Here is a 17500-nt window from a genome sequence, read left to right as displayed (position 1 = left end):
TTATCAGCGATAGCGGGCTAAGCGGAAATTTATAGGGATGCACGATATTATCGGCAAGACATCGGTATCGGCAGTTATCGGCTTAAAAACTTAATTATAGGTATCTGCAGATATGAAAAATTTCTGCCGATGTACCTGGCCGATAAGGTGACGTGTAAATTATGCGCACGCAAAGCAAATGTTTATGAGCGTCGGCTGTGTGGCAGTATCCTACTTCACAGTATCAGAGGATGATGACAAAATGCCTATTTGTCAGAAAACTTTTCAGGAGAAGGAGGAGGAGATGCAGCTTGGCCATAATGTAGGCCATGATGCAGACCACCCGCGTGCCACGCTTTACAACATTACCTGTCGCGCTAATTGACGTTAATAAGTCACGGAGTTAGTTAGACAACACTAGCTTGTTAGCTTGCATGCTACGTGACACCAGAGAAGTTGATGATACCTCATTTCACGGGATGTGAAACATTATGACACAAGCCCACGCTATCTGTACATGGCTCACTTTTGCATTTATGGAATTTATACAGCTAACTTGGCAATAACATTACATAGATTAGTCTAGAAATCCTAGAATGGACATTGTTAAACTGTAAGTCAGTCAACCAAGGTTAGCTTGCAAAGTTAGCCAAGCATGCTACGTGACACCGGAGAAGTTGATGATGCCTCATTTGACCCGATGTGAAACGTTATGTCACGAGCCCACGCGATCTACATGGCTTACTTTTCCATATGTGGAATTTAAACAGCTAACTTGGCAATAACGTTACATAGATTAGTCTAGAAATCCTAGAAGGGACGTTATTAAACTGTAAGTCAGTTAACCAACGTTAGCTTGCCAAGTAAGCCAAGCTGCATTTCCAGAGTGTAGTTGTTCAAGTTCAAGGAGGTACTGTTCAAGTATGAAAATTGTGACGTGAAAATATAAATAAATCTGCCATATTTGAAACCATTTCAGTTTCATGAGTGAATGTCTATTTCTAAATTGATACACATCAAGTCTGTAATGTCCTGTATTTACAGCAATACCCTAGCATAATAACAGATTAATTCTAGTACAGGAGAGACTTTTCAATAATTAAAAAGCTGAGGTGTATATATATCGGCATCGGCAATCGGCCAAAATGAGCTTGTAAATATCGGCATATCGGATATCGGCTAAAATTCAATATCGTGCATCCCTAGAAATGTAGCTATGTTCTGCTCTTATGTTGATTCGATGTAGTAAGGATGGGTTCATCCTTATAAGTTTATATTTCGACTGTTTAATGTATTATGGATGATATCATGTTGGCTAGTGTGTCCACTATCTATTAATATTAGTTGTGTAATTGTTATCATGTAGCAATAACTCATGTTAATGTAATTCAGTGCAGTGCTGATTTGCCCAGGCTATTCTCATTGAACACACATATTGTACGATCGTCACACACACACACACACACACACACACACACACACACACACACACACTCTCACTCTCTCAGCTAAAACATGACTTGCAGTGGATCACCAGGGCCAGACTCCTTCCTTCAATGGAAGACGCAGATGAATGGGGAATGTTTTCCCTTTCTCTCTCTCTCCCTCTCTGTTTATATCTCTCTCTGGTAATGAACTGAATTGGCACGGGTCAGGGTGCAGTCGCTCTGCTCTGCTTGCCCTATCTAGGTCCTGGTTGCCTGGAGACGGCAAGCAAGCGGGAGCCCCGGCTGGCCCAGCCCCTTTTAGCAGGCGCAGTGTTTGCTCACCAAACAGGCCTAGAGGCTGCACAACGCCAACAAACACACATGCACACACACACACACACACACTCTCTCACACACACACACACACACACACACACGCCCTGTACCCATACATGCGCTATTTGTGCAAACACACACGTGGAACACGTTTGTCCAACTGCCATGCTACCTCACCATTAGCCAATATGTACTGTGACTGCTTAGATTGTCCTGTCAGTGTACTCTGTCATAGGTGCTCAAACACATGTCTGCTTTCTCCGACAAGCACACACACACACACACACACACACATGCTGTTTTCCTCTTGACCACAGACCAAACACACACACACACACATACCCTGATGCTCTGTCTGGTGAATATAGTACAAGCATACAGATTCTGAAGTGAGGCAAAGTCTTGGCCTGAATCTGACCACAGAGAGAGGGATGTTTCTTTGAGCTCTTAATGAGGATTACAGAGGTTAGGGTGCGCTCTCCTCTCCTCTCCCTTGCTGTCTTTCGCTGTTGCTTTTATTCAATTTTGCTTCCATAGGGTTTCATCAAGAGTCTAAATATAATTGTATTGCCATGGAAACGTATCATACCTGGAAAGATGTACCCAACGGTTTCCGGAGAAATCGCCTCGAAAAAAATCAAAACACAGGAAGAGTGTAGAGTTGACTGGTAGTAGTAACATTGATGACTGTAATGGTTGTTTTTGTCCTGCGTGTACGTATGTATCGTAGCATAGTGTGTTTGCTCTCATGCAGCTGCCCCCCTAGCTGAATAAGATGGAGAAAGGCCTGTGTTTGTGTAGGCCCCAGAATGGAGGAGGACTTCATTTCATAACCAGCAATGGCCATCTGCCTGATTGTGTGTGCGTGTGTGTGTGTGTGTGTGTGTGTCTGTGTGTCTGTGTGTTTAGATGGCGAGCTGAGTTTGCTTTAATCCTGCCACAAGCAAACACAAGTGGGCTGGGGGTATGTTTTCGCTGTACCCCAACCCCAAATCAGCACAGTACTATTATCAGGAACCCAAACTGCGGGGTGTGTTTCTCATACAGAGGGGGGGGATTACGGACAGCTTTGTGTTGTGGCGCTGGGGTTGGGGACTGCACTGTCAGCAGGCGGAGGGAGGGAGAGAGAAAGAGAAAGAGAGAGGAAGAGGGAGGGAGGAAGAGAGAGTGCAGGACGCAGCTCAATCACATGTCCCCCTCCCCTGACCCAGGGCAATCACGGCCCAGCGAGAAAAAGAGACCAGAGAAAGCTTCTCCACTCACTGGCCAGACCCTCAAAGAAGGCTGTTCTTCACTCACTCACTCTCTCTGCCTCTCACACACACACACACACACCGGACACACACACACACACGCACGCACGCACGCAAGCGGGAGATCATACACTCTTTCATTCTCATGCACACTCAGGCTGTTTCCTCACACTCTTACACACACACCTCCGCCCACTCGAGCCCTTTAACTCTCTCTCTTACACACACACACACACACACACACACACACACACACACACACACACACACACACACACACAGTCGGAGAACAAGGCCGGTCTTCAGTCGGCTCCAGTGTGGTCAGCTCGAGCGAGCCTGTGAGAAGCTTGTGACCGCTCCTGTTCAGGATGTCACCAGAGAGTGAAGGGACACACACACACACACACACACACACACACACACACACACACACACACACACACACACACACACACACACACACACACAGGCCCACCTCACAGCCACTGAACAGCTGGAGTAGGTCTCACTCTGTCATCCTGAAGACCACCTCTGGCCCACCATTTATTATCAAGCAGACCTTAGTTTGACGTGTGGGCTGCTGGCTACACACCCCACACACCACACACACACACACACACACACACACACACACACAGTGGACGCAATGATGGCGGTTGCCGTCATTTGTCTCGTCGTTCGCTTTGGAAGGGCGAGAGTAAGCGAGGACGTGTTACAAAATGAGCTCTTGCTAGCTCTCCAAGCTCTTGTTCCTGTGAAGTGTTTGTGAGATGGTGTGGTGATTTTGGCATTCCGTCTGCTAGAGGTGATTAAAGCTGAACACACACACACACACTTTCTCTCTCTCTCTCTCTCTCTCTCACTCTCTCTCTCTGTCTGTCTGTTTCTTTCTCTCTCTCACACACACACACACACACACACACATACACACAAACACTCATTCTGTGAGTTAACCCTGCCAGAGACCCTGTTGAGGAACTGAGAAGTGAGTAGCACGTTGCACACAGGTCCAGTAATGTGCCAGTGATATCCTAGCCAGGCAGGAAGTGTTAAAGCACTCTGCCATCATGAACTCGTGGCCGCCCTCCACCATACTGCAGCCGCATGAGGGCCTACTGAGCTGCAGCCTTGCCTTGCACTGTTGCCATGGATTCCTTCAGGCCTGCAGACTTCCAGGATTGCTCTCTGACAACCCCAGAGTGCTTAAATGTTTGTGAATGGGTGCTGTTTGTGTCATTTTAAACACACGCAAATACACACACACACACACACACACACTTATCTAATGTACAAGGGTCATAGCACTACAAGTTTCTGTGGGAGATCCATCTCTGTAAAGGAACGCTTGGTGCGGCATGAACAGACAGGGCAGTGTCAACAAGGCCCTTGGAATGTGAGTTTGTGTTTGTGTGTGAACGCGAGCTGGTGAATGGGGTTTGCCAGTTCAGAGCCAGAGACTTGTCTCTCTAGCGGGCTCCATGACTGTGTGAACCTCTGGAGGTAGGCTTGGCCTTAAAATAGTTTGGGGCACAATGTGCTGTTCCTGAACATGTGTCTGTCGACCTACTTTAGTGGGACTGTGTGTGTGTGGGTGTGTGTGTATGTATTGTACACTAAACCACATTCGTTTGAAGTTTGTTTGTGCTCCATTTTAACTTGTGTGGGTGGGTTTGCTTAACTCATCAACACATGACCTTTCATCCAGTTTGAGGCAAGGGTGTGTGTGTGTGTGTGTGTGTGTGTATGATGTGAGGGGACAGGGTGCAGGGAGGCATCTCTGTTTCCATTTGCCGGGAAAAGAGGAGAACAGTATTTCTCTCTGCTGGGGTGTGTGTGTCTGTGTCGTGTGTGTGTATGTGTCTCTGTGTGTCGTGTGTGTGTGTGTGAGAGAGAGTGGGTGTGCGTGGTGCTGGTGGTGGGATATAAATAGCTGTCTTTGAATAGGAGAGCTGCAGAGGGAGGGCTGTGGCGCCAGGGCAGAGCTGAGTGCCAACGTTCCTTGGGATGGAGAAAGAGAGAAAGAAAGGAGGAGGAGGAGGAGGAGGGAGTGAAGGAGGGACAGAGAGTGCGATAGATGGAGGAGGGGGAGAGGAGAGCGAGTGATGGTGGGCTGGGGCCCACTCCCTTTCCCAGCCCATGCAGCACTCTGGAGGAAATAAATAATGGAGGAGGAAAATATTGAGGAACTCTCTACATATCATTTATTCATGTTCCACTGAAGCAGGGGCCCTCCTCCTGACAGACACAGAAAGAGAGAGAGAGAGAGAGAGAGAGAGAGAGAGCGAGAGGCAAAGGCAAGCAGTGTACACCCGGCAGCACGGCATGGCACGCCTTGTCTGTGTCTGAGCGTGGCCGACCCGCCACGCCTCACCGGATCAGGAGTCACCATTAAAAAAAACAACAGCCATGAACCAGGAACCACATCATTTACAAACCTCGTCTCACCGTGTGCGTCTGCGCGCGCACATGTGCGTGTGTGTGTGGGCAGGCCTGGCTTCACAAATTCTAACGTGCCAGGGCCTGGATTGTGTGCTCTCCCGAGCGTTAGCATGCGCCATCTCCCAACGTGCTCGGTCAGGTACACCATGTTTATGTACCCCAACTGCAACGCCCCAGCCCACCCCCACAGGTCATTGCTCAACACAGGCACGTGCAGCAGCAGGGCGCGCCCCTCATCCCCCAGATATAGTTACTCTCCCAGCTGTCAGGGAGAGGCAGGGATGGTGTGAAGGTTCATTCATTCCAGGCCGAATTACCTCAAAGTCACCTCCGTTTGAAACATATGATCAGCCCCGAACACTTGCAGAACTGTAACATTCACAAGTCCTGCTGCAAATGTTAATGTGTTATTTTTGTGTGTGTCTCTGTGTGTGTGTGTGTGTGCGTGCGTGCGTGCGTGCGTGTGTGTGTGTGTGTGTGTGTGTGTGTTCACGCCTCTTGTGGTGGCTGTGACCCTAGGTGTCTGGTCGTGTTCAGATGCGTGTGATGTTTGTGTTTTGCTTTCGCTGTGGCACGTGTTGACTTTCCTTCCTATGGGGTTAAGGGCTAATGGTTAGTGTGGCCTGCCTACCTTGTGAAAGTGCAGATGTGGCCGTTTGACCTGTAATTGAGTTGCATTTAGCATGGCTGCACTCTGCCCAGAATAAGCTGTGACAGAGAGTGGATGATTGTACACTATAGTATATACTTAATGCTAGTACAGTATGCCTGTAGCTGTTTGCCAAAGCTATGGTAAAATAAGTAAAAAAAGATAATCTATGTTGCCTGATGAACACTGAATAATTATAATTTTTAAGAGACCTATACCCTTTAAAAAATAATATTATTTAGATACAAATGCATATTGTATGTAGGCTTCATGTGAGATTTGTCTTATTCAATAAGTAAGCTTGTATGCTGACTTACCTCTCTCTCCTGTCCTCTTCTCGTTTTTTTGACAGACGGTCGATGATGACGCGATGGCAGCGTGAATGAGGCTTGGCGTGGCGATAGCTGAACGATGCCCAAGGGTGGGGGTTCTAAAACCCCCCAGCTGGAAGACTTCCCACTCGGCACCGATATGGTGGAGAAGCAGGGCGGGAAGAAGGTGAGAAAGATGTGCCGCCGCACCGCCCTCTGGCACACCCGTTTATCTCTTAATTTCTGCCGTTTGTTCATCCATGTGGAGCACCTGCTGTATGCTATTCCACATTATACACTCACGCACACGCACACGCACACGCACACGCACACACACACGCACACGCACACGCACACACACACACACACTGTACTGTGTGTCTGGAGAGCAGCAGTGTCTGTGACCTACATCAGCTGTCCCTCCTCTCCGCTCCAGCCTGGCTGGAACGCTGGGACGTGCTGTGGTCCTGCTGTGGTCCTGCTGTGGTCCTGCTGTGGCCTGCACTCACCAGGGCAGCACTGCACGCTCAGCCTGCAGACGCCCAAGAAGATTGTTATTGTGAAACACAAGCGCTGCCATCTGCAATCCAGGATTCTAGGGTGTTTGCTCATCTTTTTGAGTAGATGCTGGTGTTGGATTAGCCTTGAGTGTTTTCAACAGAATGCACACTTGTGTACTAGCAGTGTTCTAGCATGTGGGATCTTATCTTATCTTATCTTATTAAGGCAAAAGAACTAGCATGATTCGTGAGTGAACTTGTTTACTTGTGTTTGTCTATGACTGCCTGCATGGTGTGAGTGTGTGTACTTGTGCGTGTGTGTGTGTGTGTGTGTGTTTGTGTGCGCGTGCGCGCGCAGTTGTGATTATATGTTTTGAATGCATGTTTTTTTTCCTGTGGCAGCAGAGGCCTTAGGCAGACGCAGACTGATGAGGTCACTGTAATTTGCATCCTCTCCCTCCCTCCCTCTCTCTCTCTCTCTCTCTCTCGCCCTAGCTCTGTCAGCGTGGGTGTGTGAGCGTGTGTACAGCATTCTGGGCAGGATTGCATCAGACTGTGAGAAGGAGGGGAGAGAGATGGAATAGAGGCAGGAAGGAGGGCGAGAGAGAGTGTTAGAGAGACAGGGAAAGAGATGAGACTTTTTACTTTTAAAAACCTTTATTTAAAAACCATCAAACACCTATAAAAACAAATCAGCCTCCATTACTGGCTAAATGCAAGCCTATCGGATAGAGAAAAAGGTAAAGGAGGAGGAAGAGAACGCTAGAGCAGTGCTTGGAGACCAGGCAGTAAACATAGGTCTCAGATGAAGGCTGTTCTTTTCTCTTTTCTCTCTCTTTTTTTTAGCCAAATGGCAGCTCACAGCTGTTGTTTAATTCAGCTCCGTGTGTGTGTGTGTGTGTGTGTGTGTGTGTGTGTGTGTGTGTGTGTGTGTGGGTGGGGGTGTGTGTGTGTGTGTGTGTGTGGGGGTGGGTGGGTGGGTGAGTGCGCCTAGTTTTCGCCTCTTTCTTGCTCTATAGTCTTAAGCCTCTGACATGACTGAGAGTATGAGTGTGTGTCTGTGTTTTGTGTCCCTTTCTGGTCCGTCTCTCACTCGGTCTTGAGCGTCTCTCGGAAACCACCGCTGTAAACAAAATGCAGAGCTGGTGGTGTCAGGACAACCTCAGACCTGAAGAAGGAGAGCGAAGGGAAGACGGAAGACTTTGCTTACTGTGGGAATGAGGTCTTGAGCGCTGGGGCTCCATGCTTCCCCTTTCTTATCTGCTGTGGACTTTCAGAGCCCAAACTAAGACAAAGAGCCCTTTAATTAGTGCACATTACCACAGACTCCAGGCCTGCCAACTGCTCAGCTGCAGGCCAGGTCTGCTAGCACAGCCTCTGAAGTGTCGTTTACATGGAGCCTAGTTTGTCAAACTGATATGGATAGCTAATACAGATAGCCCTATCATCCATACGAACACTCTCTATCCGCACCTTGTTTCTGCAACGATCGCAGTCCGGGGTAAAAAGTGAGTAGATTTGAATCGGTACGGGGGCTGGTGTTCGTCTGCACGGTTTCAAGCAACCTGATGATGTCATTGTCCCACGTGATTGCATCGCTACCTCAGGTTGACCCCTATTTAACCCCAGTGCGTCACTTCACAACAACGTGTGCATCGCTTCACAGCAACAACGATGGAGAACTCTAGGGTGATGTTCCTGATTAATCTGCTGGCAAATATTCCAACCTTGCTAAAGGGGTACCAAGAGTTCGTCGCCTCCTTTTGCAAGGAGCAGCAGAGGTTGAACCACAGAATGCAGATGATAACAAATGAACCGCAGAGAGCCACCAGAAGGGCAACCATACGGAAGTTTTGGGTGAGACCTGGGAGAACCAGTAGCTGGTGGGACAACTTTATCGCTGGGGTTGTCGTGGACAGTGAGTGGATGGAGAATTTTAGGATGTCCAGAGCATCTCTCTTCGCCCTGACTGAAGAACTGTCCCCGTACATAGCAGGACAACGGACCAACATGAGGGAACCGATTGCATCGGTTAAAAAGGTTGCCATTACCCTTTACTACTTAAGTGACGAGGGAAGACTGCGTAAAACTGCCAACGCCTTCGGCATAGCGCGATCGTCAGTGTCCAACGTTGTCAGGCAGACGTGCAAGGCGATCGCCATTCACCTGGGTCCCAAATACATCAAGTTACCGTATACGGAGCCCGAGGCTATGGATCTAGTTCGTAACTTTGAACAGGCTCACGGAATGCCACAGTGCTTGGGAGCAGTCGACGGCACCCACATCGACATTAAGCAGCCATCCGTCAATTCCACGGACTACCTCAACAGGAAAGGTAAACATTCTCTCAATGTACAAGCCGTCTGTGACTACAAGTACAGATTCATGGATGTCGTGGTAAAGTGGCCTGGGAGTGTGCACGACGCAAGAGTTTTTGCGAATTCCAAGCTGAACTTGTATTTAAAGACTGGCAAGATCCCTGCTCTGAAAAAGCAGATTGAGGACGACGAGGAAGCCATACCTATTTTTCTTCTTGGTGACCCAGCCTACCCTCTGCTGCCTTACCTAATGAAAGAATATGCAAGCGGTGGCTCCACACCGCAAGAACAATACTTTGGGCTATGTTTGTGTAGGGCACGCATGGTCATAGAGTGTGCTTTTGGGCGCCTGAAAGCCAGATTTTCTGCACTGCGTAGGCCTATGGACATCAACCTGAAAGACCTGCATTTAGTCATTCAGGCCTGCTTTGTTTTGCACAATATTTGTGAGGAGTCTGTGGATGAACAATCTGTGTTGGGGACAGTACAATGTACTGATGACTTACAGCCACCTACACAAATCAACAATTACCTTACTGACTGTAATGAGATGGAGGGTAAGAGAGTGAGGAGAGTGCTTACAAAGTACCTAGACCCTTAAGGGAGACTGTTGTGTATTGTATGGTTTTCATTTTGTGCAGTCTTCAAAAGTGATTTTTAAACGTGTTGTGTGAAATGTGTCCACTGAAAATAAACAAATGACTGCAACAGCTGCTAGATCCCTTTTTTCATTTCATTTACAAATGCAATAGCAGAATAACTGTCCTTATAAATAGATAGATGGATGGATACTTTATAAATCCAGAGGGAAATGTAGGTCATCCAGTAGGCTATGCACTTGTGCAACTCACAGACATACATAAATAACATACACAGAATCTGTGACATGGAGTGGGGTGTTTACAACATCACTGGCCCCATGTAAATTATTTAAACCTAATGGCCGTCAGACCCATGTCTGATAGCTCTCAACATAAACAAAGGCCCAGGAGCCCAGCCTGATAGCTCTAGCCAGGTGTTATGAGTGTGGGCCTATTCAATATGTGGTATATGCCAAATGCAGCAGACGTGGGATAAATAATCTCTGCTGGGAACAACACAAGGTGTCAACGACTTGCAGCCTCCTTCACAATGCAATGACCAGCCAACAATCAGTGACTAATAGCACAAACTCCATAACACAAAGCCTTGTCTGATTGCTCTCAACATAAACAAAGGCCCAGGAGCCCAGACTGATAGCTCTAGCCAGGGGTTGATTTGAGATGTGGTATGTGCAAACGACTGCATGGGGACAGGATGTGCTGGGAACAAGTCAAGGTAAAAACTTGAATACTCCTTTACATTGCAACAATCATCTCACTGACTGGCATGAGATGGAGGGTGAGAGTACCCTGACCCTTAACAAAAACTGTTCATTCTGTGGAGTCTTCTAAAGCAATCTGCACTTTATACTAAGCACCTTGACCCTTAACAAAAACTGTTCATTCTGTGCAGTCTTCCTAAGTAATGGACTTTATTGCTTGTGTTGATGTGTTGTAAGAAATGTGTGTCCACATAAAATAAACAAATGGCTGCAACAGCTTATAGATGATTTGGTTTATTGTAAACTGTCTTTAGGACAGATAAGTGGTTAAACCAAATGAAAAAATAAAAAATCACACGAAAAGGAATCAACTATATACACAAAAGTCAGAACTATATAAAAGTACAAATTAAATTACAACAGTGCACACAATAAAAGACATAACTATATAAAAGTACAATGTAAAATGTAAAACACACACAAAAGAATGAACAATTTAGATTATAAAATAGTGCAAATAACAGTGCCCGTCTCAAGTGCAAAGTGGTATAGGTCACTCAGCATCTGAGTGACCCTCCTGCACCTCTTGCATCAGGGCTCTCCTGTAAGAGAAGGACCTCTGCTCATGCGTGGGTGTAAACTGGGGTGGCACGTACGGTGTATTCACCGATACAGGCCTGTGCCGGACAACAGGTGTTCTGGCCTGCGGTGTTGTGTGCATTTGGTGCCCATTAAATTGTCCATGTGGGTGTGCAAAGAAACTTTGCTGTGGAGCACTGGGCTGTGGAGGTTGGCACCAGTCCCTCATCAGGGCGATGCCATACTTTAGCGAGTCGGCTATACTGTCCATTGTGTCATTCATTCTGTCCATGCTCCTCTGGTTGGCCTGGCTGCTCTCCTGCAACAACGCCAACGTCTGTTTTTTGATCTCCCGGTCCTCTTGCTCACCGGTTAGCTTTCTTTTCAGCCGGTCCCCTCTATGGCTGTTTAGCCTCACCTGGGATAAAGCATAACCAATCACATTATTACACAAACGTTTTAAGTCCAAATCTATATAATAAATAAATTGTGTACGAAAGCACCTACATAAAACACGCAACGGATTTAAACTGTGTGCACAACAAACGGTAAGCTACAAAGGTTTCTACTAGGTCGCTAAACTTGAAATCATGAGCCTACCTGGAGCAAATCCCTGCGTTGATGCACAACCGCAGGTGGTGGGATTCCAGAACCTTCAGGTTCAGGTTCGGACTCCGGGATCTCGGAATCCGGAGGAGTGTTTTCCACCTCCGAGGACTCCAAAACATCGGTGGTCTCCGACCCGAATTCCAGGCACCGCGTAGCAGGCGAGCCACCCCAGAGCTGCTCACACAGCTCGAAATACAGGAGGACAACGCGGCCGTTACCACTTTTGCGGCCAGCGTCCACAGCCTTCCTAAAATTTCTTTTTACATTCTTTAATTTAGAAGTGACCTGCCCTTTGGCAACAGCTTCTCTCCGGGGGAATTCGTTATCCGTGGAGCCCCGCGGATATTGTGCTTCGAACAAGGCGGTTATGTCCTCGTACTTGCTCCTGCAAGTCTCCCAGTCTATCCCCTCCTGAATCTTGTTTACTTTGTAGTCGAGGCTGACTCTCAACAGGAGTCCTACCTCATCGTCACTCCAAACCATAACATTTTTGGCGTTTGCCATGTTCTTTCTGTTCTTTATGTTCTTTTGGTTGTCTTCTTGTCTTCTTGTCTTCTTGTCTTCTTCTTCTTCTTCGCATTCGTCTGTATTTGTTTTCCTCTCCTTCTTCTTCTGCAGTGGAGTTTGAGGTCGCGCTTGTTTTATACGCATGCGCTTGTCTTATTTTCCGCTTTCTTCAGTTGTCTGCCAGTTGTTTGTAACACCGTTAGAGCGACACCAACAGGCGTGGGGGATGTACTACAGTCGGTTCACCACAATCTGCTGCCTCCGTGTTTACGCAAATCTGTCGTTGCCAGCCTCCGTATGTACGAAATTAAAAGATTCGATTGGTGTGAAAAGTAAATCCGATTCGGAGGCCCTAGACTTCGTGTGCATTGCACCTGAGAGAGAGAGAGAGAGAGAGAGAGAGCAGAGACAGAGGAGGGGGGGGGGGGGGGGGGGGGCGGGGGGGTCAATGAGTTTTGCGAGTTTTATTAGTTTTGCTCAATTATGTTATCATGGTTGGGGCTGTTTGTGTTTGTTTGTTCGTATGTAAGTAATCAATGCAAAACACCACGTCCATGTTGGAATGAACACAGGCATCCACATAAGTCGGTCTGCCATCGATTAGCAAATGGCTTCATAATAACTCATTTAGTAGATGGCCTTCCAGAGTGGTGAGAGAGGGACTACTCATCCTCTTAGAGATGTAGCAGACGTCGGGGTAGGTAGGTTGGGACTCCAAAGAGGCCTCTGAACTGCCAGGCGGTGTGCTTTTAGCATGTGCCTGTTTATGATTGGCATGGAAGAGACGGGAACTCCATGTGCTTGGTTTATGATTGACATAAGAGAAGGGAACTCCATGTACTTGTGTGTGTGTGTGTGTGTGTGTGTGTGTGTGTGTGCGGCTGGTGACGGGACAGGCCCTGTATGGCCAACAGGGGGCCCCTGATGGGTTCCAGTTGCTGTGGACACAGTTGTGTCTCTCTCTCTCGCTCTCTCTGTCTACCCCTTTCTTTCTTTCTCTCTCTCTCTCTTTCGCTCTCTCTCCTCCATCTGGGAAAGGCAACTTCTGTGGCTGTGGCGCCCAGAGACATTCCATGGAAAAGTCACGCTCTGCAAAGCCTCTAATCGCTGCACGTCTGCAGGCAGGAGCTTGGAGCTCTGTCCTCCTCTCAGCCTTGGGATGCACATGTACACACACACACACACACACACACACACACACACAATGTCTTCACCGTGTCTCACATACATACACACATGCTTAGTTCTACAGTCTGATCCTCTATCAAGCACAACTGTACACACTGACAAACGGTCAAACTGTTGTCTGTTCCTGTGTCTCCTCTGCCCCCAGCCCCCGATCATTTAACCCCCTTCTTGATACCTTCTACACAATCTTCCCCCCCCCCCGCCTCTGTGAAAGTGTCTGTGTGGATGTGAAATTCCAGCCCATTGATGTTTTTCACCTTAGCTGCTTTCTCTCCATGCATAATTACCGTAACTTTTTCCCTTCCGATACGGATGGAATTTTCCCATGATAACCTGTCTGTGTTTGTGCTGTCAAGCCTGATTCCGTTGCTAATTTAGGTATCATCTATGTGTAGCACAAACAGTACTGAGTCAGTTCCTTTTCATGTTATTGTCCCTAAAAAACCCCTCTTGCTTTCTGTGTTTTCTTTTATTATCTTTTTCTTTCGCATCATTTCCACCTGAGACTAGTGAACTAGACTTGGCCTATCCATGTTTGTCAACACACATCATGTGACATGCCTATTAACACCTGTACTTGTCTCTTATGCTCCATTGCAGGATAAAGATAAAGTCTCGTTGAACAAGACTCCCAAAGCGGACCGCAGCGATGGGGTCAAGGAGATGAAGGACAAAGCTCCCAAGCGCAAGCTTCCCTTCACCGTAGGAGCCAATGGAGACCAGAAAGACTCAGACTCAGGTGAGCACCCCACCCCCCACCATTTTCCCCCCAATCACTGATCTGAGGCCAGTTTGGCTGCTCTCTTATCAGGCTTTTGAAATGCTGATGAGGTCCATTCACATTCAAGAGTCAGTGGGGAAGTGAGAGGTTGTAGGCGGGGGGTTAGGTGAGGACAGTATGGTGTGGTGTGTGTGTGTGTTGTGGTGTTTGGGGGGGGGGGGGGGGGTGGGGGTGCACCTCCAATCCCCTCCTCTTCCCCTTTTTCTCTTTTATTTCTGCGCAACAGGAAGCAGAGTGCCTGCTGGGTAGCTAAGGAGAGAAAGCTTCAGTTTATATGTGTTGTGCTCGTGAGTGAGCTAGATCGAGTGGAACTTAGAGTAAATTATGGCTTTTTATGTGCTGAACACAGTGACCTGAGGAAAACTCTTCTAGGTAAGGACTAAAAATTCTTGGTTTTGCTAAAAAGAGCAAGTGGCCTCCATTTTGGTAGCATGGTAAGTGCTGAATGATTTTATGAGCTTGTTTGTTTGATCACAGGGACAGTTGACATGCCAGTTCAGTTTCTGACGCTTAGCTATTTGAGGTAGCTTCTGTTTGGGTGTTGAGTCCTGTGTGAGGAGTTATGGAGTGTGTGTGTGTGTGTGTGCGTGTGTGTGTGTGTGTGTGTGTGTGTGTGTGTGCGTGTCTGTGTGTGTGTATTCATTGGCTTGGGTATAGTCGAATCCAGGACAGGGACTTCCTTTTTTCCATATGGTGTTCTGTCACACAGGGACATTTTGTGTTCTCCTGCTACCTCCAGGGCTAGGCAGACTCATTCCCTGCAGTGTGTGTGTGTGTGTGTGTGTGTGACTGCCTGTCTGTTTGAGTGTATTGCACAGTGTGTCTGATGTGGTTGTGTGTGTATGTTTGCTATGCTTGGTCTTTAAGAAAGCTTTTAGTGGGCCGTTGACTGCGTTGCTCCCAAAGTGTGATATGGCCGTTAGGCGTGAAATCCCCCCCTCCTATTCTTTTTTGCTTTATGTCCCCTCCCCCCCCCCCCCCCTCCTCTCCTCTCCTCCCCTGCGTGGACAATGCCTTGAGTGTTCGTTGTTATGCTAATGCTGGGGTGGGGTCCCCTCCACTTTCTAACCACATGTCTCTCTCTCTCTCTCTCTCTCTCTCTCTCTCTCTCTCTCTCTCTCTCTCTCTCTCTCTCTCTCTCTCTCTCTCTCTCTCTCTCTCTCTCTCTCTCTCTCTCTCTCTCTCTCTCTCTCTCTCTCTCTCCTCTCTCTCCTCTCTCTCTCTCTCTCTCTCTCTCTGTTTCTGTGGATCTCACACTCAAACGCACAGAGAGGCTGTACTGTACCTAATCCAGTCATGGCTGTTGTGTGCATTGTAGTGTATGGGATTGGTGAGACCGGTGTGGCAGTTGGGCTGGGTCATTGTTAGTCCCCCTATGCTGCTTGGCACACACACACGCACACACACACACACCCGTGAGTCACCTTTGCCCTCTTTTCTATTTGAAAATTGTAAGTTGGCTTTGTGAGTTTGTCTGTTACCACCTAGTGTAATGTAGCCTCCCACGCTCACTAGAGAGATAACAGAGTGAAGTGCCTCAGTAGTGCCCAGCCCATTAGTCAGTTTGTAGACAGTAACAGGCTAGGCTAGCGCACCCTCCCTCTCCCTCTCCCTCCCTCTCTCTGTGGTCAAAGTCAGCCTCGAGTGAAGGACTGACAGGCCTATCTGACCCCGTCCTCTCAGAATTGTCCTGTCCCCTCTCTGACCTCGTCCTCTCCCCTGTCTGTCTGTCTCTCTGACCTCGTCCTCTCCCCTGTCTGTCTGTCTCTCTGACCTCGTCCTCTCCCCTGTCTGTCTGTCTCTCTGACCTCGTCCTCTCCCCTGTCTGTCTGTCTCTCTGACCTCGTCCTCTCCCCTGTCTGTCTGTCTCTCTGACCTCGTCCTCTCCCCTGTCTGTCTCTCTGACCCCATCCTCTCCACCTGTCTGTCTGTCTCTCTGACCCCATCCTCTCCCCTGTCTGTCTCTCTGACCCCATCCTCTCCCCTGTCTGTCTGTCTCTCTGACCTCGTCCTCTCCCCTGTCTGTCTCTCTTCAGGGAGCTCTCCTGATGACATCATGCTTCTGTTATGCTGTCTCTGTCCTCCTCCCCTCACTTCTCCCTGCTCACATGCCTGCCTGCGTGTGTGTGTCTCTGTGTCTGTGTGTGAGCATGCAAGAGTTTTGTCTGTCTCAGCAGAACTGCTTCTCGCTCTGTTTACACACAACACACACACACACACACACACACACACACAACGACCATCCTGTAATGTTGGCGATAGAGGCCCCAAGCAGACTCCCTGGTGACTGTGATTAGGTCATGACAAACGACCCGGTGGAGCACTGAAACATTCCCACACACACGCCTCAGATTTGCATGCGTGTGTTGGAGTTACATATGTTTATGTTGTTAGATAGATCGGTTGGTAAATATTGTCGGTCCGCTCACCAGCATCTGGGACAACTGGTCCTGCGTGTTATTTGTGTAGCCTTGTGTAATTGTCGGTTGGTTTCAAAATGTCTGCCAACCTAGTCCTCTGTGCTCATGTGATGCATGCACAGGGGTGAAACGGGAGGCAAGGTCGACCTACTCTTGCTGCATGGTGTGTGTGTGTGTGTGTGTGTGTGTGTGCGCGCTGCAAGTTTATGCAGCTTTCAACTTGGCAACAAGGTGCATAATTGATAGGCAGGGTATTTTTGTGGAGGCACTTCTGCCTGCTCTCTGTGGCACGCTGTTGCTGCTGTCTCTGTGTATGTGTTCTGCAGTGCATATGAGCCAATCTGCATTTTCAGGGTGTATTTGCGTGCATGTCTATATGCGTGTGTGTGTGTGTGTGTGCGTCTGTATGCTTGTGTGTGTGCCTGTGTGTGTGCCTGTGTGTGTGTGTGTGTGCGCCTGTATGTATGCGTGTGTGTGTGTGTGTGTGTGTGTGTGTGCGCCTGTATGCATGTGTGTGTGTGTTTGCCTGTCTGCTTGTGTTTGTGCGAGCACAAGAGCTCTGTGTGCTGCACTACCCACACATGCTTCTCAGGGGTAGAAAGTTCCTGCTTTCATTTCACATGTAAGCAAGCCAGCTTTGTGTTTGCACTTATGTAATGATAAATCCTATCCCTGGAGTTGATAGAGAATTGTATTAGATGACCATAGCGTGCAATATGAGCATTAACAAAGGTTTCTGTTTTAATCTAGCAAGCCCTAGCTGTGGTTGGGAAGCAAACACTCTGATACACTCTTCTCCCCCTCTCCCTCATGAGCAATGCTCTCTTTCTCTCTCTCCCTCTCTCTCTCTGCCATCTCTTCATCACTCACTCACTCACTTCTCTCTCTCTCTCTCTCTCTC

The 17500-nt window shown here is 48.1% G+C and overlaps 1 protein-coding gene across 1 annotated transcript in view; it reads left to right on the top strand.

The window, feature by feature from the left end:
* The window catches only part of ankrd11 (ankyrin repeat domain 11), a 112548-nt gene that overhangs the window by 74620 nt on the left and 20428 nt on the right, over positions 1-17500 (top strand). The window contains exons 3-4 of the mRNA XM_080843886.1: positions 6436-6581; positions 13999-14137. Of these exons, the coding sequence (XP_080700012.1) occupies positions 6495-6581; positions 13999-14137 (226 nt within the window). The 5' untranslated portion in view covers positions 6436-6494. The remainder of the gene's footprint in view (positions 1-6435; positions 6582-13998; positions 14138-17500) is intronic.

This window comes from Sprattus sprattus, assembly GCF_963457725.1.
Source record: "Sprattus sprattus genome assembly, chromosome: 8".
Classification (NCBI taxonomy): domain Eukaryota; kingdom Metazoa; phylum Chordata; class Actinopteri; order Clupeiformes; family Clupeidae; genus Sprattus; species Sprattus sprattus.
The sequence above is the reverse complement of the archived record's forward strand: the minus strand, read 5'-3'. Positions and strand labels throughout refer to the sequence as shown.